Source organism: Gossypium hirsutum, chromosome D13 (genome assembly GCF_007990345.1).
Source record: "Gossypium hirsutum isolate 1008001.06 chromosome D13, Gossypium_hirsutum_v2.1, whole genome shotgun sequence".
NCBI lineage: Eukaryota > Viridiplantae > Streptophyta > Magnoliopsida > Malvales > Malvaceae > Gossypium > Gossypium hirsutum.
This window is the reverse complement of record NC_053449.1, coordinates 38,432,747-38,460,158: the sequence shown is the minus strand read 5'-3', so window position 1 is coordinate 38,460,158 and position 27,412 is coordinate 38,432,747. Positions and strand designations below refer to the sequence as shown.

At 31.8% G+C, this 27,412-nt stretch overlaps 1 protein-coding gene across 1 annotated transcript; it reads left to right on the top strand.

Annotated features, from left to right (window-relative positions):
• The first annotated feature begins 7,194 nt into the window (after positions 1-7,194).
• LOC107919623 (bidirectional sugar transporter SWEET17) lies at positions 7,195-8,619 on the top strand. Its single transcript, XM_016849047.2, has 6 exons — positions 7,195-7,326; positions 7,417-7,453; positions 7,530-7,740; positions 7,829-7,990; positions 8,069-8,188; positions 8,302-8,619. The coding sequence occupies exons 1-6, from the start codon at positions 7,293-7,295 to the stop codon at positions 8,485-8,487; spliced, it is 750 nt and encodes a 249-aa protein (XP_016704536.2). The 5' UTR covers positions 7,195-7,292; the 3' UTR covers positions 8,488-8,619.
• The last annotated feature ends 18,793 nt before the right edge of the window (positions 8,620-27,412 follow it).

The following is a 27,412-nucleotide window of genomic DNA, read 5'->3' as shown; positions in this document are numbered from 1 at the left end:
TGGTCAAAGGTTAAATGGGTTAAATCTTAAGTGTCTGTATCATCTCAGTATATCAAATCAATAATGTGGTCTCGACATGCATAATCAAAGCAAGTTCCAGAATAACAAATCAAGTCGACATACTCTCAACCAAAAATAAAATGAGTACGAAATAAAATATAGCTCACAAAAAATTATGGTTTTGATGTCAAACTTGCAAATTTAAAAATTCAAAATAATTTTTTTAATCTAAGGAAATAACCTAAAATATTTATTTACGGAAAAGAACTTATCATGCTTGTCTCTCTCGTGCCTTAAAGTATAAATCAATCAATGAACAAATATCCACAAATAAATCCAAAACAACGTCAATAAAAATTCTAAATAGAAAAAATTCACTCTAATGGAGGGTATGAGAAATTTACTTACACACAAAAAATAATTTAGGGATTTTATCACAAACATATAAACAATCTCCCCACACTTAAGATGTACATTGTCCTCAATGTAGAAACAAATATAAGCATAAAATAAGCACAATATCAAAAGAGAGGGAGAGAACTAAAATCGTAGTCGAATAGTAGATAAATCTAAATAATAAAAAAACAAAAATAAATGAAATCAGCCGACAAAACACATGTTTCCAAAATTTGGATGAAATCGCCAGAATAATGAAAATCAAAATCGTAGGTGAATCTAAATGAAGCACATGTTTTCGAGCGAACTAGTAAGAAAATAGACAAAAATAAGTAAGAAGATAAAGAAATAACAAAGTAGAAAAATAGCCAACAAAATAATAAAAGTATACTGCAGAATAAAATAAAAACAAAAAATTAAAATTAAAAACAAAAAAAGCAAAAGCAAAAACAAAAACAAAAACAAAATAAAAACAAAATAAAATAAAATAAAATAAAATAAAAATAAATAAAAATATAAAATTAAATGAAATCACTTTGGTTAAGGTAGGAAGAAAACAAAAGGAAAAAAAACCTAGCTTTAAAAAGGAGACATGGTCATGTGCCATGCCATGTGAGCCACATGGCCGTGTGGCCTGGCCATGTACGCCACATGGCCGTGTGGCTTGGCCATGTACGCCACACGGCCGTGTGGACAGGCAGTGTGAAATCACCTAAATCATGTGTGATTCAAAAATTTGAAAAAAATTAAGAGGCCGTGTGTCCAAACCATTTGTCACACATGGCCGTGTGCGATGCTCCTTCACTTCTCCCACGTCCGTGTGCAAGCCCTTGTGAGTCATACGGTCTACCATACACCCGTGTGTCTAGGTCGTGTGTCCAACACGCCCGTGTGCCCAGGCTATGTAATTCTCTGTACCCGTGTGGGTCAAATTAAAATTGAAAAAAATTAGCTCCAGTATGCACACGTCCGTGTGGATCACCCTAGACTATGTGGATCACTTTTTTTAAAAAAAAATTAAGGTAATAAAAATGAATGTACTAAATTTTTTCAGATTTTGTTTTTTTTTATTTTTTATTTTTTCATTTTTTTAAAAATGAAAGTAAAATAAATAAATAAATAATAAAAACACTCAAGTTGCCTCTCGAGAAGCACTTATTTAAAGTCTAAGATCGACTTCCCCTTTTAAGCTCACAGTTAAGTTAGATCTTGGAGCCAAAGCTCCTCTTTCTCGTTATCAGTTTTAACACCAAAATAAGGTTTGAGACAAGTACTGTTTACATTGAACGTGCAAAATTCAATATGTGTTACCTCAATTGTACCATATGGAAATACGATTTTTACCACACATGGGTTGGACCCTCTTGACTTAATTTCTGAAGGAAAAATTTGTGGATCTGATTCGTCTAACAGTACTTTGTCCCCAACTTTGAATTGGTTCATCATCTTCACATGCACATCATGGCAATGCTTTGTTTCTTCATTTTGCTTTCTCATTTTCTCATCAACCTTCGTTCATCATTCATCTAGTTTGTCGAGCTACACCATTCGCTCTTCACTTGTTCCTTGAGTACTATCACTTTGAATAAAATATGGTTCCAACAAGGTGTCATGAGGGGTTTCCTGCAAAGAACGTTGAGCCGCATGATTACTAATATTAACATAACAATTAGTATCATCTTGCTCACTAGGTACTCTTATAAAATCACGTGCTTGAAAAGTAATTTTTTCATCACCTACACGAAGCTCAAGTTCACCAGTACCCATATCAATAATAGTTCTAGTAGTGGCTAAAAAGGGTTGACCTAAGATCATAGGTACCTCAATATCCTCATCCATGTCCAATACAAAAAACTCAACAGGGAATATAAATTCATCAACTTTCATGAGTACATCCTCAATAATACCCCTAGGACATCTAATTGATATATCTGCTAATTAAGTACTCATCCTAATGGGTTTGGGTTCCCCAAGACCAAGTTGTTTAAACATCTTATAAGGCATACATTTATACTAACTCCCAAATCAGCCAAAGAGCTTTCAACATTTAAACTACCAATAAGACAAAGAATAGTAAAACTCCCTGGATCTTTAAGTTTGTTGGGTACTTTGTTTTGGAGAATGGCCGAGCAAACTGGATTGAGCTCCACAGTCGACAAGTTGTCTAACTTCCTTTTCTTTGTTAACAGCTCTTTTAAAAATTTTATATAATTTGGCATTTGCGAAAGGGCTTCAACAAACAGAAAGTTAATGTGCAATTTTTTTAACAGTTTAAGAAATTTACCATATTATGTGGTCTCTCTGTAATGTTTTTGGATAAGGGATTTGTGGTTTGTATTCTCTGACCATCAGTTCATGCTCTTTCTTACTTTCCTCAGCTTCATCCCTTTTCACAACAACTTCTAGCTTCGGCTTCTATTCAGGATCAACTAACCCTTCCACACTTTGAACAGTGATTGTGTGGACTTGCTCATTTGGGTTAGTTTTAGTGTTGCTAGGTAAGCTACATTGTTGTCTTTCCGAAACAAGTTTGACAAGCTGTCCAATTTTCAGAAACCGAAATAAATTTGGCAAGCATCTCATCAAGATTCAATTTCTTCTCTTACTGATATGGTTGATGAAAACACAAAGAGGGTTGTGATCCTTGATTTCCTTGACCACTCTAAGAGAAATTTGGATGGTTCCTCCAACCTGTATTATAGTTATTGTTATAGGGTTATTTTGAGGTCTAGAATTGTTACCTATAAAATTGACTTGCTCATATTCTATATTAGAACCCAATGGAAGTGAATTCAACCATCATTTTGCCTTGCTCTGTAAAGAGAATGAGAATAACCATAAGCATATGGTATTATCAAAAACACCATTTATCTTGAATGTGTCACAAATCTCTAGAAAGTTAGTTAAATGAGTATTCGAATCCTCATCTTGTAAATCATCAAACTAAACATACTACTGTACCATCTGAATTGTGTTTAGCTTCAACTTGAAATTGTTTTCAGCAATTGTCGATCTCACAATACTCGATTCAATCCCAATCAAAGTAGGCTTAGTATAATCATACATAGTACGAGGAGTAGGATCTGCAAGAGGTAGCTAATTATTTTGATTATCACCTATCTCCACAGTAATATCCTTTTTATCTTTGATTGTCTACTATATTCTGTTAAATTTGAATTGCTTCTCTAACCTCTTTACAATTTTTACGAGCAGTCTTTTCAATCTCACTATCAAAAAGTGATGGATACAACAAGTTTCCTCTAGTCATAAACCAAAAGAATCTGCCAGAAGCAAACAAATGAAAAATTAAATTAAAAAATATTAAAATAAAAATAAAAATGGCTAAATTAATATAAATAAAGTTTTCCTAATATTTTATCCCTGACAGCGGCGCCAAAAACTTGATGCAAGTCGTAAACCAACTAAAAATTCGACAAAGGCCAGTGCACCTATCAATTACTAGTATAGCTACAGTGAGTAAAGATATTGTTCTCACAATGACTAAAAATACTAGTAATTACTATCTTTCTATTATTTAACTGACAAATTGGATAAATTGATTAAAACTAAAATTAAGTAAATTAATTAAATAAAAAACACGAAAAAGAACGAATCAGGAAAACAAACGATTAACAACCAAGAAGCTAAACAATAGGCAGGAAAGAATCCACCTAGATTTCATCTGTCATTATCAATCTAAATTCAACAATTTCTTCACTTAGTATCTTGATCCATAGAAATCTCTAGATTATGCTAATATCTGTTTCGATAGTAAGAGCAACTAACTCTAGATTGATTAATTGAAATTTCTTTCTAATTAAAACCCCTATTATCGCATTAACTCGATCTATGGATCCCCCTATTAGATTTGACTCTAATCAGGTAGATTTATGTCGTCCTATTTCTAGGATTGCATGCAACTCCACTCAATTATGTTAGATCTACTCTTAAACAGGGTATATTCCTCCTCTGATTCAAGCACATCAAATATGGATTAATAGTTTAGAAATATTAAACCAAGAATTAATCACACATAATTGAGAACAAGATCCAAGTATATATTCGTAAAAATAGAAATCAAATAACAGAATTCATCCTAGGATTTATCTCCCTAGTTATTTAGAAAATTAGTTCATAATCACAAATAAAAACATCTCAAAGATCGTATAAGCATAAGAAACAAGAAAACCCATAATAAACTTCAAAGAAATCCAAAGGAGATATTCAATCTTGATGGAGATCTGCTTTAGAGTAGGCTTTAATGGCATTTTTTGAGTTGTTTTCTTAAATATTCTATAACAACTTACTCCTATCTTCTTATATTTGGTATATGTAGGTCTTAGAATGCCCAAAAACCTAAAAATTGTGTTTTCCCGCATATTTGGAGTGTAATTCGTGAAATCCACAGGGTCTGGCACATGGCTGTACGGTAGCCTATGTGACTTACACAGTCGTGTGCCCAGCTCGTGTGGGAGGGTCTAGCCCGTGTGGCTCCTGAAACTTGCTCCGATTTTTCGATTTTCGCTCCTTTTGCTCCCAAATACTTTCCTAAGTATAGAAACATGAATTTAAATGATTAGAAGCATAAAATTCACCATTTTAAATCGAATAATCATCTAAAAACGCATTAAGAATGAGGCTAAAACATATTACTTTTAACATTTATCATGGGCTCATCATTTTTGTTCTATGACTAGCACATATCAATATCGGACTATTTTGATGTAGGGATTTTTGGTATCTCTAACTTATTTGGAAGACAAGAATAGATTTATTGAGTCTTGGTAAATCTTCTATGACAGACTTTTTTTTTTCCTTTTTAGTGTATGAATAAGAAAATAAAAAAGATGCTGCAGATTTGAGTAGAAAAAAAAAAGTTGAGCCCTTTCCACTGCTTTTGCTTTTACCTTTCTCACTTCATCTCAAAATTATTCAAAGAAGTCTAAATTAGATATTAAAGAAGAACACAAAAATTTCTGATAAGTCTCACTAGAGATGACAGTATAAACTTGGGGTATAAAAAATTAGACAGAACAAAAGTACAAGATATTAAATTGGACAAATTGAAACTATACCACATTAATAATTTTATTAAAGTACAAAATAAATCTAGCTATAATCTCTTATTTTAATAATGAATCTAGCCATAATCTCTTATTTTAATAATATTCATTTGATTAAACAATTTCTAGTACACAACTATATAACATGAATGCAAAATGAGAAAATTGATTAAAATAAAAATATTAAACAAATACAAAAACACGTAAATGTACACCTAAAATGACTTATAAACTTTGACAAATTTTATATTAATCTTTTCCTTTTCCGTATTTCTTTTCTTCTCCTTATTGGTTTAAGGGTGTAAAAAAGTTCTCAAACATTTTTTAAAAAAGCAATTAAGTCCCTATTTTTTTTACACTCAATTGAGCACTTGAACTTTCAAAATACATTAAAAAGGCCCTCAAACTACTTCAAACAAAATAATTAAGCCCCTGCTTTTTTTCACTCAATTGAGTACTTGAAGTTTTAAAATACATCAAAAAGACCCTCAAAAATAAATTTAAAAAAAAAGCAATTAAGCCCTTGCTCTTATTAAAAATTAGAAAAAAATAATAAAAAAATCATAAATTTTATTAAAAATTTAAAAAATTTACTAGAAATTAGAAATTTTTTATAAAAATCTTTAAAAAATAAAAAAATTTGTAAAATTTTATAAAAATCATAAAAAAAATAAATGACCTTAGTTTTTTTCAATTAAATTCATCACATGTTACGACACAGAGTGACATGTGGTGAAAAATGATAAAAAATAAAAATCAATAAGAATTATAGAAAAATTATAAAATATTTCTTTTGGTACGATAATTTTTATAATTTTTTTATGAAATTTATATTTCTTTACATTTTGTATAATTTTCTTATGACTTTATAAAATTTTATATTTTTTTACGATTTTTATATCTTTTCGAATTTTTATAAATTTTTTAAGATTTATTTTTTAGTAAAATTTAATAATATTTATAGCTTTTAATTTTATTTAAAATTTTTAATAAAAGAAGGGGCTTAATTGTTTTTTTTTAAGTTTGAAGGTCTTTTTGATGCATTTTGAAAGTTCAAGTACCCAAGTGAGTGTAAAAAAAAGTAGGGGCTTAATTGACTTTTTTTAAAAGATTTGAGGGCCTTTTTTATGCATTTTGAAAGTTTAAATACCCAAATAAATAAATAAAAAAGAGGAGCTTAATTTTTATTATTTAAAAAAATTTGAGTGCTTTTTGCGTCTATGATATATATTTATCATAAAAAAAAAATTACCTTACAGATTTTCTTTTTGATCTCTTTTTATCAAACTCTATATCTTATTTGATTTCTAGGCTTAGTTCCAACAATTGAATTGGAGAAAACCTCATGGCTAAACTCATAAATTTATTATGATTTATTTAAAATCAGATCTCATCTATTATAATTAACTTGATCTGAAAACATTTTCTGTTTGTTTGCTTTATTTATAAGCATCTAATTATTATTTTTTTTAAAATGAGGCAAAAAAAAGAAAATTAATATTTACAAAAAAAGTGGGGATGCCCAAAAGGTTCCAAGTTCATCCGTATAGTCAACTTAATATATGAAATTATGTAAAGGACAAAAGATTTAGGTTGCTTGCAAGGCATTCCAGTTATGGATCAGTAAAATTAAAATTTTAATACACCCTTAACATTCTCAACTATTATTATTACTATAATATATATGGCACATGATTCATGTCTTGTGTTAAATAAATGTCAGAATAGGGAACAGACAGCAATTTATTTTTTAAGTAATCCTGGGATAATTTTACTAAATAGCAATTCCATCCTCCTTTATCTTTTTTCATAACAAAGCGGCCTTTTACCAACATGACAAGCTTGAGTTTCTTGGTTGGAGTAGTAGGTAAAAGCATTAATTGGATTATGTTATTGCAAATTCCAATGGGATTTACAAAAATCTAATTACCTTGTATTGTTTGTGTTAATGAATCAGGCAACATCATCTCAGTCTTACTCTTTCTTTCTCCATTGTAAGTATATGTATAAATGATTCTAAGCCATTTCCACTTCAATTAGTAAATGCATTTCATGTGATTGGAATTGCAGGGGCACTTTCTGCAGAATAGTGAGGCACCGGTCAACTGAAGAATTTGAGAGCTTTCCTTACATCTGCACCCTCTTGAATTCAGCCTTATGGACTTACTACGGTGTTACAAAGCCTGGAAGTCTCCTCGTAGCCACTGTAAATGGATTCGGAATAGTGGTCGAGTTGATTTATGTAGCTTTGTTCCTTATTTTTGCACCTCCAAGAATCAAGGTATCAATCATCAACTATCAACTCAACATTTCAGTCCTCAAAATATATTCAATTTAGTGATTTCCGTGCTATGGTTTGTGTGTTTTAGGCTAAAACTGGGATACTATTTGGAGTTTTTGATGTGGGATTTGTAGCAGCAACAGTTTTGGGCACTCAACTGATTCTGGATGGAGAAATGAGGATTGATGTGATAGGTTTTCTGTGTGCAGGCCTTAATATTCTCATGTATGGCTCACCTTTAGCAGCAATGGTAAGATCACCTTAATATTAGTTTGAAATCATATCGTATCGGAGTGATGCTAATCATTAAACATGAAACATTGTGCAGAGAACAGTGATGACAAGTAAAAGCGTGGAGTACATGCCTTTCCTTCTCTCGTTTTTCGTCTTCTTAAACGGAGCCATATGGACTTTGTATGCTGTGCTCGTCAAAGATTACTTCCTTGGAGTAAGTTGTAATAATATCTGAGATTAGGGCAAGAATTTAGGCCTGTGTTCATGGGAATTTCACATATCCTGCATTCGAATAACACAAATAAGAAGGTAGTGTTATGGTTGCAGGTACCAAATGGGATAGGGTTTGTGCTTGGAATAGCTCAGCTACTGTTATACGCAATTTATAGCAGGAAGCATAATAACAAGTCATCAAAAACATCATCAGATGAGTTGGAGAATGAATGGCAAATCAGAGAACCCTTTGTTTCATCTTCAACTTCAACCAACATGGATGAAAAGAATCATGTGTAGTGTCGAGAATTATTTACTCTCTTCTAGTTTCATATACGTACACCCACATATTGTACTCTGATTCTGGGATACAACACTCATTGATTCATTCCTATATGTTCTTTTAAGGTTGTGCTTCTTGAGACAGCTTGCTTATACAGTCTTTTTTAAGTCTTACATTTCTTTACTTCTTGCATGATCAATATGAGAACAGAGCATGCTGCTAACAACATTTTGCAACTCACAGAAGCCAAAGTAATCTCCTTGCATAAAAAACAAACAACAATTCAAAGCATAAACCAGTGCAAAACATCGAAACATAATGACAAATCTCCAATATTGAGCCGTACCAATATCAATAAATCCTTTTAAAACATAAAAGGAGTTAAAAAGATAATTTTACCACAAATATTTGAAACTGCAAATGAAATCCTTTAAGAAGCAAAATTTAGATAATCGTGGGCTTTGTCTCATGTGGAAAACAAATAACAGGTGTGAGGCTTATTTGTAAGGAAGCAGATCAATAAATGTGGGTAAAACAAGTTTGGGCCTTTGAAGGTTAAGAGAAGCCATCCCTGTCCACCTACATCATCATTGAATAATATCTTCATGCTTTTTATCTGGACTTCTACTGATGCCTTTCCGCACGGTCGAAATCCTTCATTTTTTTTTTTCAAGATTCTCATTAATCTCACAAATTTTTTTAATTTTTTAATTACAGCTTTCAATATTTTTTGAAAAAAAATATCATTAAATTCTTAAAAATTTTAATTAACCTCCCAAAATTTAGTCTTAATATCCATCACTGTGTCTTTCCCATAACGTTCTCCTTCTTCGAATGTTTTCCAAAATGACACATGATCCAAAAAAAAACTCCATAAACTAATCCTTTTACCTTTATGTTTATATCTTTCGTTAGAGTTGCATATGTGTATATTATTATAAAATAATCAAATGAAAAAACAAATTCAAAAGAAAATATCAATAAAATAAAAAAAGGCAAAACAGAGAGCTCTTCATTCATTTCTTAGATGATATACAAGCCTAGTATGTTTACTGGCTTTCTAGCATCTCATCAGTTATACATAATAAATGAAGTTATTGTTCCACAAAGAAAACATTTAAGATAATATGATTTATTCTAACAATTCATTTGAGGTTACTTTATTGGAGGTTATTACCATTGTAGCGCCCCAAAACATTTTCAGTGTTTCGTACGGAACTGTTTCAATTATTTTATCCCTATATCTTATAAGAAATTCAATTTTAATGGATTTTATTTTTTTTAGACTGAGGCCATTAGAAAAGTTTCGGGCCCAATCGAGTATAAATGTGAATCATGGGTTGATATGGACGCGCACGAAACATGATCGCAAGTTTGTCTAAGTCACAGATTTGACTTAGGGTTTTAGACGAATGAAAGAAAACTTGAAGTTTGACACAACCTGAAACGCAAATAAATTCAAGTCAGATTGAAGGGGAAAAAAGACAATAATTAAAACAAGTAATAAAATATAGAAAAAAAGAAAAGGAATCCAAATTAAAGATTAGAAACAATTAAACAAGAACAAAATTGAATAACAAAGAAACAAAACAAGATAGATGGAAAAGATGGAAAGTGGTGTGTATAAGTCCTAAAGAGCCTTGGAAACCAGATGAATCCATAACCCCCTTCAAATGACTCTAATTTTCCCTAAGAAAGAAAACTTGGCAAGAAAAAACTTTAAAATAAACTCCACAGTTTGAAAAGATTGTTAAAACTCTTTTAAAAGAAAACTCGAGAGAAATTCTTGAAGGGAAAAACTCAAAGAGAGAAGTTGTTGAATGAATTATGAATTGTCTCTCTAATGAACAATGAAGAGACTTTTATATAGGCTAGCTAAGTATATCCAAATAAAACTCTCAAGTATACTAAAACTCTAATTCATCTAAATAAGTAGTTTTAAACTAAAATTTCTTGTTAACTAAGAAACATAAAACTCCTAAATAACTTAAAATACTTAAATGATATCCAAAATTTGAAATAAATAAATAATGAAATAATAAGACCGAATAAATATAATATTGGGTTCATATATAATAAAAATTAAGCCTAAAAATCAGGCCCAAAATTATTTAAACTCGAATTAAAAGCCCGAAACTCGTAATTTTCGTAATAATCCCGTTCAGAACTTCTACTTAAGCAGTCTTCACTAAAACAGTCATAACTTGAGCTCCCGAACTCAAAATAGAGTGATTCAAAATACATTAAGAAGCTAAGAGACAGGCTTTAGATTGATATGAAGACATATTGACTCGGAAATGCCTGGATCCCTTTCCAAAATTCTCCGCAAGTCGACTGATTATAACATGACTAGGTGTGATTAGGGTTCTTAAAGTGTAACGCCTAAGCTTGTTAAGATCTTCCACATGGGCTTTTCATCATGGATTGAGATTTAAGTCGACAAACAAAATTGGTCCTTTCTAATTCATCGTCGCTCCTTATTGAACTCCAAAGTCCATCATCTTGGATTTTCAACTTTTTTCCTTGAAATTTCTTCGTGATAAAGTCTTGAATGTATTAGTTGAGTTTTGACTTCAACTGCTTGGATTTGGATCTCGTGATTGGTTTTTGAGGAAAACTTAACACATTTACATCATGGACTTTGAATTAGAATGGGCCACTCGTATCATTAGGCAAAATGGTAATTTTATTCTCGAGGGCATTTTGGTCATTATGGACCAAAATCTGAGTAAATATTAGAGTTTATATTAATGGGTGATGATGAAGTAGTTTTTGGAATTAAACATGATTAAATAAAGTCCTCAACAAGGTAAACAAACAAAACAACACAAGAAAAATACAAAACATGAAAAGTAATGCATTATATAATCCCTTCGTCTTTCAACTAATATTGTTCTTTTTAGATAACTAACTTAACAGCACATTTACACCGTTACAATCCTAACAACGACACCAATGACTTGACCACAGCCTGGTGTACGTACATTGAGACTGAGAATCAACATTATTTAATAATTTAAAAGCGACTTACTGCAAGTGTGACAAGTTAGTTGTAATATTTATAAGTGTTAAAATGAAACATCTGAGTATTCCAAGGATCGAACCTAAGGGATTGTCAAATTGGTAAACGTGTTTATCAAGTTAATTACAAGTTAAGTAATTACTAATCTAATCGAGTCAAAACTATTAGTGCAAATTCCAAAATATAAATTGTTTATAAACTAAATTTAAACTATCAATTAAACAAATTAAGCTAAACTTTCTTCCTATTATCTTAGACAATGTTAATGATTAAAACCATGATCCATTGATTCGTTAATTGCTAACTAAGCTAATAAACCTATACCAATTATAATGTTTACCACTCTCAACTAGGAATCTCCTCTTGGTCTCATCCTAGACTAAAAGATACCACCAAGCTCTCCTCTCGGTCTCACTATTCGGCACAATTATATCAAACTATCTAATGATAAACTCTCCTTTCGGTATCATTTATCTAGATTTTTCACTAGAGACGTCAATTCTAGCGTATTAAGCATTTTGACATAAAAGAACAACCAAAAAATCAAGCATAGATATTAACTTAGTTTAATAATCAATTCATCAATTAACCAACAAGAAATATCAGCACATAATAAAGCTTAACACCCAAATAGACATCTTATCGAATAATTGATATGCACAATATAAAGGTAATGGTTAGAAATGCTCATTTAGATGTGGAACCAATGGCACCCAAAAGCTTGATCCATCTTCATTTACAAAAAGTCTTTAACAAGAAAAAGAAACAGAACAACAAAATTAAAATCTAATCTAAAAAGAAAAGGAAAAACCCAATCTAAAAACGAAAAGAAAAGAAAATCTAACCTAACACTATGAAAACTAAGGAGAAATATTCAGCCAACAAAATCTGAATTCAAAGGCTTATAAAGTGGTCTTTATAGTCTACTAACATTGATCATTATTCCCGTAAATGAAAACAAACACATGAGCTTGTTTGGACACAAAATTACCCCTACAATGTTTTCACTCATTAGGCAACGGTATCACGGTACCTAGGCTCTGGTATTACGATACCCACGATAGTCTTTAATTGGAGGGTCTTGGGGTGTCTCAGTATCGTGATACCCATGCTTGGTATCACAATAGCACTGAAGATGACCTCAGTTCTCTTCATTTCAACACTGTAAGGGGTATCACAACTTCCATGCTTTGATATCGTGATACCCCCTTTTAGGTGATGTTTTCTTCAAGTATGGGTCAGTATCGACTCCCTACACCACTCAATCATATTGTTAGGTGTCCCATGGTACGATTGGCGAATTTGGGTATCAAAATATCATAAAACTCACAAAAACAATTTATTAACTACAAAAACTAAAAAACGACAAAAGCAAATAAAAGAAAGCTAAATTGCTTGAGAATAAGCTCTTTAGGTGTAATGGAGAGCCTAACTTGACGTATCAAATTATGATAAATCAATAATGAAAGTTGAAATGTTGAAATGCTTATAAGTTATCATGTTTAATTTGCCTTATGTGTTGTAATTGTGATTATTAATAGCATTGTTTATGTTATTATGGCATTTGGTATGCTCATCTCCAACAAGGTAAGTATAGTGAATTCCATTTTAACTTACTAAGAATTATTTGCTTACACGTTGTTGTTTTTTCACATAGATTATTGATTCGAGGAATCTTGAAGCCTAACCCAATCCATGATTGTTTTTATCATCGAGACCCATAAGAGTATTAAAATGACATATTTTTAGTTGTCTTATGTAGTATGAGTCTATATAAGTAAATATGTTACTTTTATATTTCTTGATCTTTGTGTTGAATGTTGCTTAACTTTGAGCTTGAGAGCTCATAATTTATTTCATTATCATTTTCTTCTTTTGGATATGCATGATTAATTTAATTTTGAGATTATTGGTTGTAATTTTAAAGTGTTTTATAATGGATTTTGTATATATATTTGAGACATTTTAAGCATGTCTTAGATACATCATGATTAGAAAGACCTTGGAAAACATTTTGAAGCATTTTGAGCATACTCAATGAGTCACGTCGCGATCATAGAATTGCAACGTGTGACCCTTTCACCAACATCGTGACTTCACATTCCTTACGTCGTGACATCTTGACTCAATATCAAACAGAGAAAGTAAACTTCTATACGAATTATTCTTGTGCAACCTGTATTTTATTTTAATAAGAATTTGGTTCACACTCTAACAATCTCTACCTTGACACGAATTCTCAACGAAAAAGTTCTCCACCTCTTTCATGAAACCCCTTAAGGGTTTATCTTTAACAATGAACACCAACCAAGTCTAAGTAATTCTCAAACTTGGTTATAGGAAGTGACTTAGTCATCATATCTGCGGGATTATCATGATTACTAATTTTGCTCACAACAGTATCAACATAAGAAATAATATCACGAACAAAATGATACCGAACATCAGTGTACTTTGTTCTCTCATGAAACATTTGATCTTTCGTAAGGAAGATGACACTTTGACTGTCACAAAATACTATACAAATTTGAAGGTTGTCATTGAGTTTACTAAATATACCCTTTAACCAAATAGCTTTTTCGCAAGCCTCAGTAATTGCAATGTACTCAGTTTTAGTGGTAGAGAAAGTGACAATAATTTGGAAGGTGGCTTTCCAACTGATTGCACAACCCCCAATTATAAAGACATAACATGTGAGAGATCTTTTTTTATCAAGGTCTCCAACAAAATCAGCATCAACATACCCAATAACTCCATCTCTATTTCTTCCAAACTGTAAGCAAACATCAATAGTGCTTCGTAAGTATCTTAAAATCCACTGAACTGCTTTCCAGTGTTCTTTATCGGGATTCGCCATGTATTTACTAACTACACTGACTGCATATGATAAATCTAGACGTGAACAAACTATAACATACATAAGTGATCCCACTGCACTAGAGTATGGAATATTTGACATGTAGTTAATCTCATCATTTGATTGTGGAGACAGAGCTGATGAAAGTTTGAAATGGGTCATTAAAGGAGTACTAACAGACTTAGCATTCTACATATTGAACCTGCAAAAAACTTTCTCAATGTACCCTTTCTGACTTAGGTACAATTTACTTGCTTTTCTATCTTTGAGAATCTTCATACAAAGTATCTTCTTTGTTGCTCCCAAATCCTTCATATCAAATTCTTCACTAAACTGGGTTTTGACCTTTCTTATCTTTCCTTTATCTTTCGCCGCTATCAACATGTCATCAACATAGAGGAGTAGATACACAAAAGAACCATCACTGTTCTTCTTAAAGTAAACATAACTGTCAAAGCTACTTCTTTTGAAATCATTAGAAGTCATAAAAGAATCAAACCTCTTGTACTACTGCCTTGGTGACTGTTTCAAGCCATAAAATGACTTTTTCAACAAGTAAACATAGTCTTTTTTTTTTCGAGACTGTAAAGTCCTTTCGTTGTTGCATGGAAATGTCCTTCTCAAGTTCTCCATGCAAGAATGTTGTTTTTACATCTAACTGTTCGAGCTCCAAATCATACATGGCCACAATACCAAGTAAGACTTGAATCAAACTATTCTTCACAACTGGAGAAAACACATCTATGAAGTCCACACTTTATTATAACACTTTGCAACAATCCTTACTTTATATCTGGGTTATTCAACTCATAAAGTCTCTTCTTTCCTTTTTGAACACCCAATTACAACGAACAACATTCTTACCTTTAGAAAGCTTCACAAGATCCCATATTCTATTCTTGTGGAGTAACTCTATATCTTTTTGCATGGAAAACATCCACTTTTCTAAGTCTTCACGGCTAACTAACTCAGAATAAGTAGATGGCTCTTGATTTCCATCTATATCTTCAGCCACATTTAAAGCGTAAGCAACTAGATCAGCCTCGGTATACCTCTTTGTAGGGTTAATTTCTCTTCTAGTTTTGTTTTTGGAAATTGAATATTGTGGTGAAGAAGTGACTCTATTCTTATTTTCTGTACTAACTTGAGGAGTCGAATTTGTTATATATACCGGATCAATCTAAAGCTCCACTTGCTTTTGTTATTATTTATTTGAAGAATCTTTAAGAGATAAGTTAGGTAGCACAAAAATTTCTTTAAAACCAACATCTCTGCTAATTACAACTTTTCTATTTCCAGGACACCACAACTTATACCCTTTTACATCAGCTTTATAACTAAGAAAAACATATTTAATAAATCTTGGTTCCAATTTTCAATTATCAACATGATCATATGCAATACATCCAAAAATCTTTAAATTAGAATAATCAGTAGGTTTACCAGATCATATCTCTCATAGAGTCTTTTTCACAGTGGCAACGAATGGAGATTGGTTGATTAAACAACATGCAGTAGAGGCTGCTTCAGCCCAAAATGACTTCGATAAATTAGCATTCGACAACATATGTCGAACCTTCTCTATGATCGTTCTGTTCATTTTTTCTGCAACACCGTTTTGCTGTAGTGTATGACAAACTGTAAAGAGTCTCATGATCCCTTCTGATTTGCACTATTCGTTACAGTCATTAGAACAGAACTCCAAGCCATTATCTGTCCAGAGGTGTTTTATCTATTTTCCTGTCTATTTTTCAACCATAGTTTTCCAAAACTTTAAGGCATAAAACACATCGTTTTTTTGCTTCAGGAAGAACGACCAAACTTTTCCAGAAAAATCATCAATAAGAGTTAGCATATAATAGTTCCACCTCTCAAAGACACTCTAGATGGTCCCCAAAGATCATAATGAATATAATCCAATGTTCCCTTCGTGTTATGGATTCATCTGGTGAATCAAACTCTTTTTTTCTTCCTAAAAACGCAATACTCACAGAAATTTAATTTGCTAATGCCTTGCTCATCAAGAATTCCTCTTTTGCTCAATTCTGTCATACCGTTTTCACTCATATACCCTAAACGCATATGCAAAAGTCTAGTAACACCATCATCTGACAAGGAAGAGGAAGCAACTACAACATCACTAGTAACAGTAGAACCCTACAAAACATATAACTTGACGGTTTTTCTCCGCCCTTTCATCACAACGAGGGAACCTTTGGAAATCTTCAGAACCCCACTTTCGGCTGTGTATTTATACCCTTTTGAATCAAGAGTACTCAACGAAATCAAATTTCTCTTCAATTCTGGAACATGTCGTATGTCACTAAGTGCTCTAACAACTCCATCAAACAATTTAACTTTAACGTTCCAACACCTGCGATTTTACACAAAAGATTATTTCCCATTAAAATAAAATTTTCAAACACTATTTCATCAGTTGTAAACCAATCCCAGTTGGGACTCAAATGAAAGGTGCAGCCAGAATCAAGGATCCACTCATCGCTCACTTTAGAATTGTTTGCAGAAGCAACTAAGAGTTCACCATCGCTGTAGTATTCTACAACATCAGCTTCACCAGATTTTTCTAGTTGTTTTCCCTTTTGATCCGTAGCCTCCCTTTTGATCTTATTCTACAACTTATAGCACTTAGATTTAATGTGCCCTTTCTTTTTGTAGAATTTATTAGTTTTACCTATGTTTGAAGATCTCGATCTACCCTTAGATTTACTACAAGGATTCCATTCTTGTGTCTTTCCACGATCATCATCAATATTCCGTTCTTGTCTCCCATGAATAATAAAACCCTCTCCCCAATAGTTGGATCTAATCACAAGATGTTTCATCTTGTCATACGAGGTCAAAGAATCATAGACCTCATCAACTGTACCTCATCAACTGTGAGAGATTCGTGACTATACAAAATCGTGTCCTTAAATCTTCTTTATCAAATTAAACCTCCATCGCCTCTAGGTTTGAAATAATTTCTTTAAACACAGTTAAGTGTTTGTGCAGAGATGCACCTTCTTCTAAACGATGAGCATAAATACGTTGCTTCATATGTAACTTACTTGTCAGGGTTTTTGACATGCATAGCTACTCTAGTTTTGCCCATAATGCAACGACGTTTTTTTCCTTCATCACATCCTGTAAAATTTCGTTAGACAAATGTAAATGTAATTGTGTCAAGGCCTTTCGATCTTTATGTTTCTTCTCTTTATCCATCAATGTCGAAGGCATCTTATCTATCTTCAGCAGAGCATCTTCCAAATCTATCTGCGCAAGAATTGACTACATCTTTATCTACCACAACGCGAATCTGGTGTTGCGATCCAATAGTAAAATTTCATACTTCAGTGACACAATTACCATGATTGAGATAAGCAACTCGAAAAGATCTAATACCAATTTTAAAACAATAGAATTTCGATAATGGTAAGAAAAGAGAGAAAAATAAAACACATATTTTACGCGAAAACCCTTTCGGGAAAAAACCATGGGCAAAGGAGAAGAAAATTTACTATGTCGAATTCGAATAAATACAAGAAGTATAGACTGCGTCTATTTATAGGTTTAGAAAACCTTATTCTAATCAACATCTAATAGAAGTAATGCAGTAAGGTTGAAACACCTTATTGAAATCAATATCAAACAGAGGAAGTAAACTTTTATACGGATTCTTCTTGTGCAACCTATATTTTATTTTAATAAGAATTTAGGTCACAACTCTAACATATCCTTAAAAAATTCAAAAATGAAAAAGAGTCTTTATGAAATTAAAGATATGTGAAATAACTTATAACGAAGTGCTGCCAAAGATTCCTTTATGTTTTACCCATGGTCTGCGCACAAAACAAACACCTAAAACATTAAGCTTTTACAAGCTTAGTGGTGATCAACTAAGCTCTAACAATATTATATACATTAAGTTAAAAGCATTCTAAATCATATATAAACTCAATACAATAAACAAGTAAAATCCATAAATTAGTACCAAACCATACTTAATAAAATCCAAAAATTACTACCTTCATAACACAACTTCATTAACATTTTAGCAATTAAACATTTCATCACAAAAAACAAGTATATAAATTAATTTCATTTATTAACAATTCATATTGTCTCATTTTAATATGGCCTAAGTAACATTATACGAAAAATTGTCTGGATACATGAGTATCCAACTATACTCCCAATTACAATCAATGAAGATAACAAAAATCACTTCTTTAAACAATGACAATACTTCGATACAAGCCTATCATGACTTAGCCATCATAATACCAAATGTGTGAAGTGTAACAATGACAATACTCATGGGCGTACAAGGGAGACTGAATAGTTACAATGGTAACGAATGAGGGATCACTATACTCTAAGGCATGCCAACTATATCTGAAGGTTCCCAATACATTTTTCAGGTAGAATATTAAATTTTATTAGCAACTCAGTGACAATTTTGAATCTGACATTATAACAATCAATGTTATTTTATTATCCATAAAAAATGTAACATCATAGATGTAAATTCATTTAAAAATCAAATTTAACCAACTCCAACGTAATTATTCAATTACTTAAGAAATTAATCTAACTATGATGTAAAATATATCAAAATATAGAGATCACAAATCATAATCCTAAGAATTCATTGATTGGAAATAACTGATCAATGACCTTCACTTTTCCATTCGCTTTAGAGGTTCTGCTACCTTTGGTAGCTTCAAAAATCGAGATTCAATACATACATCAATAACAAAAATACCAGAACTTACTATAACTAATTAATCGATGCTAAAATCAAATCCAAACTCATTCTACAATCCAAAAATTGACCTGCCGTAATTTGATATGTCAAATTAGGCTCTCTTGAACACTTAATAAGGTTTTTCTCAAGTAGTTTATAAGTCTTTTTAATGTTTTTTTTATTGTTTCTTAGCTTTTAGTGTTAATAATATATTTTCTTACATTTTACTTCTTTTAAGACCCAAATTGGAAAAACTATGCCATTGGGAGTCTAATGATTGATTTAAGCTTGTGTAGAGAGATGACTAAGGCCAAACATTAAGGAAGACCTTAACGGTTGTAGGGGTCGCGACACTGACTCCCTATCCCTTCAAGGAAGAAAAATTTATTAAAAAATCAACTTGGATTTGTAACACCTTATACTCGACCTGATCGTAGGTTTCAGGTACAAGATGATAGAAAGTCACGATTAATTTAATTCTATTCGTGCTTCTACTTTCGTTACATACTGGAACAACTTAAAATTTCAAACTAAAACTATTAAGATTCATAAAGAACTAGCGATAATTCTTACTACTGTAAATCCCACATCTATTTGTAAGATTTAAATTAAGACTCATTTACTGACACAATTACTTAAACCCTTAGGCGTGGCCTCCAAGGAATCCCCACTATATACATGAAACAGCTACCACGCTCACCTCTAACTCTAGCGAGGTCTAGCTTGGTCCCTACTCATGATTTCAAGTCCTTATATACCCTGCACCAAAGTAGTAATCTTATAAGTTCAGAAGAACTTAGTGAGTTCTGTACATAAAATTCATGGAAGGCTGCTTAAATATTAAGGAAAGCTAGGCATAAAATAAAACTCCCTAGATTTTGTCACACCCCAAATTTAGCGGATTCGAAAAGAAGATGAGTAAACATAAAGGTAACCTATTTTGGCGTACTATAGTAGCATAGTCTGTCATTTTACAGGCTTCTAGCAAACTAAAGTTGGCACATAAAGTATCCGCCCATAGTAGCATCTAAGGATTTCATTTAGGGGTATTCTTCAATTGAAGAAAGGGTAAAAAAAATGAAGGGCAGGCCTCAAAGTTTTGGCTGAACATGAAATGCCTATTAAGTCTATGAGAGAATTGTAAGGGACTAAAGTGTATTTAAGACCACGCCATAAGCAAGTCACCTCCAAGGTGTAATATGTCTAGTTTACATGAACACTATTCTAGTTGGATCTCGTAATGGGATTAGTAAAGGGTCGATTGGACTGATTTGACTCTCTTCTTGACTGACCTATCTTTAAACATCAAATTCATCAAAATTTCCTCTACTTGCCTCAGATTTTTAGTAGGAAAACAAAGGATACTTTTAGTAAATATGGCCACTTTGAGTATATGTATATATATAGTAAGAATAGATTAGGGAGATGGTTTTTTGTTCTTTCTATTCCATCCTTTAGTTTTTTTTCTTAGATCTAAACATTTATTCCTTCTTCGTTAACCTGTAAGTTAAGATTTTTGGGTTAGTCAGTGGATGTTTCAACCTCTTGGTAAGTCTGATAGCTTTTCATGTTATGATTTTGAAAAAGTAAAGGTGTTAAGAAGCGTATAAACAATAGAGTGTGTATAAGAGGCCCTGCATAGGGGTCATTAGTAATCGATATGTTAGTAAATTGATTGTAAATGAGATTTTAATAGAAGTTTCATGTTCTCTTAAGCGTTGTTGTTGCTAGTTCGAGAAGGATGATCGAATTTGGAACTTTGAGCTACAGTAAAGGTGAGTTTCGAGTGAGTCTTTTTTTTTTACTCTTGCAAGTTATTTTATAATGGTAGATCACATGTTGATGTCTTCTCAGATAGTTGGTGAGTGTATGTGTGTGAATTATCGTAAAAGTTCTGCATAATTAGAAATGGTATGTATGGACATGACATTATTTATAAAAGAATATGAGTTCTTCTGAAGTTTGAACCAATCTGAGTAAGTGCATTTTGTGTTAGGTGAGTAATACGACCATTTGAGATGCCTCCGGTAGGGTAGGTACATTGCTAACATGATTGACAGATCATGATATGAAAATGTGTGTAAGAACATGTGGTGGAGACCCATGACATCATATGAAGAAGAGGATACTCATGGTGTAGACTTCAGTAAGATGTAAACTAGATTGGAAAAACACAACATGAGAATGTGTAAGACCATGTGGTTGAGACCCATGGCATTGTATGATAATGAAAATACTCATGGTGATACCTCTAGTGAGAAATAGCCTGGATTGCTAGATCATGACATGAAGATATGTATAAGACCATGTGGAGAAACCTATGGCACTCTCTAAGATAGTCCGTTGGGAGTGTAAGCATGTAATGTTCTGTTAAGCCTTTGTAGTCATTTTGTTAAGCCTTTGTGGCGCATTCTGTAAAACCTTTGTGACGCATCCTATAATGTCTCTGAAGCGAGATCCAGATAACTGCCTTTGTGGTAAAATCAAGGTAAGTTTAGAGAATTCTTCACTAGATAACTCTGTGGTAGAAATCTGAGTAAGTTTGAAAACATCTCTGTTTGGATAGGCTTCTGATAAAATTGAATATGACTTAAAGATATTGTAACACCCCAAACCCAACCTAAATGTTGGGACCGAATTTGGCGATGTCACATTCTAACACCCCTTACCTGTATTCGACGCCGGAATAGGGTACGAGGCATTACCAAAACACATACATTTATAAACGTATTAAACTGAGTTATAAAATTTCATACAGATTAAAACTTTCAAATTATTATCTTCGAATCGCTAATTAGGGCTTACAAGGCCCAATATATATATACTTATTCGATCCAAGCCTTATAGCTATCACCATTTGTTCATTTCATAGCCATATATGAACTTATAATCCTTCACTTTCTCGTCATATGAATTTATCAATTATTACTTGCTTCTCGAGAGTATCTGAATTGATCCGTATCATTTCATATTCTCGTATCGTCATATTTTTCCTATTAAACCATTGTAATATGTTAAATATTCAATATCTTGTAAAGATTCGCTAATCTATCCCATATACTTTCACACAGATTAATTCACAATTCACAAGTCTTATCATTTCAAAGCTTATAAGACACATGTACATATCTACACTAACTCGTATGAATCTCATACTCATTCATATGCTCAATAAATCCGTTAAATCATTTCAACATCGAAGAATCCACATTATGTCAGAAACAATACTAATAACAATAATAAATCTTTTCATATTAATTTCGTATATCACTTACTGAACTTCAAATCTCATTTCATAAATATGTAATTCACTGTCGTATACAATATCCAATTGGTGAAATCACTTAATTGAATTCAACTTCAACAATCACAATAAATCTATCACTTGAGTGTGAGTCCATGTAACACTTACCAACTTTGTCAAATTAGTGAACATCTTATGGAATTGAGTACTTTATTTTCTCAATGCCATAGTCCAACTATGGTCTTACACGTAATTACATAACATATACCGATGCCATAGCCCAGCTATGGTCTTACACAGAATTACATATCACTTATTGCCATAGTTCATCTATGGTATTTTTTGTCAATTCATCTTTATCACTGAACGAAAGTACTCAACCCTGCGTTCTACTCAATTTGAACTTTCTTTTCAATTTATCTTTCTAAACAATCATAATTCAAACATGAATATATATATAGAATAATACATTATGTCATGCATAATACTAACAAATAATTGTTTGGTTTCATCCATATGAATTTACAATTCAATTCATAATAACTAATTGAAATGAAACATTACGTTATTTCTAATTCAACGTTTATCAAATATAATCCGCATATGAACAATTTATATACAAATCATTCATATATTTTATTTTTCCTCCTCCTCCTCTCCATTCCACATCTTTAATGTACATAACACTCTTATAAATAACATTTTCTATAATTTTACTCTTCACTCACATGTATATCCAAAGCTGTCTATCCGAGTCAGAGTCACTAAATTATTTTATCTAGAGCTACAGAGCTCCAAATAAGATCCGTTAATTTTCCCTGAAACTAAATTCATATATCTTCTTACCATAAAATTTTTAGAATTTTTGACTAAGCCAATAAGTACAGTTTATTCTTTAAATTTTCCCCTATTTCACAGCTCGATAGTTCTGACATCTCTTCACTAAAAATTAATTATCTCACTGTAAAGAATTCAGATGGTATTTAAGTTTATTTCAGTTGAAAATAGACTTATTCAAAGCTCTAAACATATAAAGTTTAGCTTGTAATTATTTTCTTACAATTTTTAACAATTTTCCAAAGTCAGAACAGGGGATTCCAAACTCATTCTAAACCTGTCTCACTAAACTTAAAATATCTCAAAATATATAAGTCTTTTTCTTTCTTTGTTTCTTTTATGTAAAAATAGACTCATTAAGCTTTCATTTCATATCTTATTCACTCTCTAATTCGATTTCCATAATTTTTAGTGATTTTTCAAAGTCGCACAACTGTTTCTGTTCAAAATTATTTTGTTGCTAATTCTACTATTTCATAATTTCACTTTTTCACTTTCGATCACTATTCAATTCAATTCCACACATATATTCATCATTCAATTACACTTTATCGTTACATGATCTCATGTATTTTCACTTAGTCAATTTCCTGTTGAACACTCGGAATATACATGAATACATAGAGAATTAGCACATAAGTGCCACACTGATATGTAGCCGAAGCTACCACTGAAATGTAGACATAGCTACCACTGAAATGTAGCTGAAGCTACCATTGATCAATAACACTGGAAATGTCCACGGGCCTGCTCACACAAGCTATCAGGTGTCTACAACACATGCTAGATCACCCAACACCCGGGACTCACTATAACACTGTAACACTGGTCTCTAGTGGCATGTCACTTGTATCCACTTCTATTCCTAAGTTCAACCGGGAATTTACACTTAACACTTTATTTTAAACACTTTATCACTTGAATAATTCATGAAAAATTTTTCTTCCACATTTAACATTAATTCACATATCAAATATAATTCACAATTTATAAAAATATATTGCTATTATTTACACATAACTTACTTTGGTGCAACAATATAAAAATTTAGCAATTTAGTCTTTAATATTTTCTTTTCTCCGATCAAGGTCGATTCCACTTCTTTCTTGATCTATAATAACACATTTGAATTATTTAATACTCAAATTTATCAAAACAGTCATTGACTCAAACTTTGGAAAAATTACAATTTTGCCCCTAAACTTTTGCATATTTACACTTTTGCCCCAAAGCTCGTAAATTAAACTTCATCCCTTATTATTATGTATTATGACATGCTGAACATTTTTCCCTTTTATGGCAACATTGAATTCCCACTCTAACACTTACTTATGAACATTAGGTATTTTTATTGATTATGTCATTTTACTCGTTTTTACTTAAAATCGCTTAGCAAAAGTTGTTTAACATAATTTCAAGCTTCATATTCTACCATAAAACACCAAAATAAACACATTTCACCTATGGGTATTTTTCCAAATATAAACCCTAGGTTAAATTATTGCTAGAATAAGCTAAATCAAGTTACTGGGACTCCAAAAATGTAAAGAACATTAAAAACAGGGCTTGGAATCACTTACTATGGAGCTTGGAAGCTTGAAAACCCTAACTATGGCTCCCCCCCTTGTGAAATTCGGCCAAGGCTTGAAGATGGACAAATTTTTGGCTATTTTGGCCTTTTTAATTCTTTTAATTACTAAATGACCAAAATGCCCCCAACTTAAAAATATCCTATTTCACTTATCTCATGTCCATTTTTGTCCAAAAAGTTAATCAATGGTATAATTTCCATTTAAAGACCTCTAATTTAAAATTTCATAACAATTGGACACTTTTAACATGTAGAACTCAACTTTTGCACTTTTTACAATTTAGTCCTTTTTACTAAATTGAGTGCCCAAACGTCAAAATTTTCGAACGAAATTTTCACAAAGGAATTCCATGAAATTTTAGACCATAAAAATATAATAAAAATAATCTTTTTTCTTGTTGGATTTGTGGTCCCGAAACCATTGTTCCGACTAGGCCCAAAATCGGGCTGTTACAGATATTTCCTAAAAGAGTTATTAGTAGTGCTTCTAAAGGGTGAATACACCATAGTACAAGTTTAAACTGATGATAAGTGGCATTACAAGAACATTTACATTACGAGAAAGACAACTTACTTTAGTAGATAATCTAGACGAGTCTATAATCCCATAAAAGAGTCAACGTGAGTGTTTGATTCAAATACTAAGAAGGATTATCCTGTCGTCTAAAATTCCAATTGAGGAGATAGCTAGTCTTGGCTATCAGAGCAATTGACTCCACGGGTAGAGACATAGATGTATTCATTGACAGAATGATACATTGGATTAGACCCAAGATGAATTAATTTTAAATCTGTTTGTGAATTAATTCAATTGTGACATTCATGGTGTGATTTACCTAAATCCTAAGTTATTCACTAACAATACGTATATAACTCATGTGTTTTGATATAAGTGGAGGCTTATACTCTAAAGATGATCGAGTCGATTACCGGTATGTTGGGTACATGAGTTGTGTATGGCATGGTTTTACTAGCAATAGTGAAATTCATAGCTCAATTAAAGAGATAACAATATCATCTCGTTGGCATTGTGTGGATTGATAAATATGGAACGTGGTCACAAGTTTCTTGTTCTCGAATGAGCAATTTATCACAGACATTTGTTGACAGTGATCATATTAATCATTAAGAAGACACAATGGTGACAATAAGATAAAATAGGATTGTATTGAGTAAACAGATTTAACTTAAAGGAATCAAAGATATCATATGAGTGTAACACACACATGACGAGGCCATTCGACAAAGCAGTTGGATGAATTGCTTTTGTAAAGAGTATACAATAAGGAGTCTTCAATCATGGTACTTCTTGTGGACTGACTGGGACCGACGCTATAACTAATGGCTGGGTCGTCACTAGCTCGGATCGAACCGGCAAAAACCGAACCAGCTTAGGGTGCAGGCAGCATTTCGATGGTCGAAAAATGGTCGGGGACTGTGGGTCTTCGATGGTTGAGCAGTGGAAGAATTATACTCCTACTAGGACTCTACCTGAGAATTTGATTTCAGATTAACTATTCCAAAAATAATAATATTTCAATAGATTTAATATTTAATTTAATTTAATGCTTATCTTAATAGTATTTTATTAATTTAATATTAAAGTGATTATCTTAATATTAAATTTAATTTAATGTTTATCTTGTTGATAAATATTTTATTAATTTAATAAGATTTAATATTAAACTTAATCCTATATTTATCAAGATAAATATTATATTAATTTAATATTAAAGTGATTAAGTTTAATTATAATTGAACTCTCTAAACTCTCCCTATATAAAAAGAGCTTAGGTTATTATTTTTCACACCCTTGAAATCAAGAAAAGTCATAAAGAGAAAATTCTCTAAAGAAATTATTTCAGAAAATTTCTAGAGATATTTTTCTTATTTACAACTTGGTCCAAAAGTTTAGAGAAATTGTTAAATTACCCACTAGTAATTTTTGTGAAAAATTTTCTGATTCGAAGCGGACCTACACTCGACAAACGTGAGCTTGAGGATAGCAGATAAGACTACTCGGTCGAAGCATTTATCCTAAATGAATTGAAAATGATACAATTTTGATTAAGTGTTTATTACTTTAGATACAATGTTGAACTCTCTAAACTCTGGTTTTTCCATAAATTTATTTTCCACTATGTTTTTCCAACTCGATTTTCCAACAATGTGTGGGTCTCTGAACGCCACTGCTCAACCAAGGCGGATATTAAGTCAGACCTCAACTCAAACATTCAGATCAATGTCGTTGTTCCAAATTCGGCGGCATCCAAGTATGGCATAATATATTCGTCTAGCTAGTAGCTCGAACCATGGACACACGACATCAACACGCGGTACTCGCCTTGTCCATATTAAATTACCGCATTAGTTAAATTCTTCCAATTAAATAAAAAACCACATGTAACTTTATAAATATACTCGTGAATAGCAAATAACAATTTTTTTAATGATACATTAATCATCATTATTGTGTGGTTGGTTGCTATGATTAAAGAACTCATTTCGATATCTGCACAAACAATAAAAAATTTAATCACTAACTAAATAAAAAAAATTTAAAATCATTTCCCGTAACACATTTTTTCAACTGAAATTTAAGTATCTTTATTAAAAAATATATAAATATAAACACAAACGAACG

Bases quoted from the DNA above. Each gene is read 5' to 3' on its own strand.
- LOC107919623 (XM_016849047.2), top strand. From the start codon at position 7,293: ATGACAAGCTTGAGTTTCTTGGTTGGAGTAGTAG. The intron at 7,741-7,828 runs GTATCAATCATC...TGTGTGTTTTAG, and splicing joins TTGCACCTCCAAGAATCAAG to GCTAAAACTGGGATACTATT. The intron at 7,991-8,068 runs GTAAGATCACCT...AACATTGTGCAG, and splicing joins GCTCACCTTTAGCAGCAATG to AGAACAGTGATGACAAGTAA.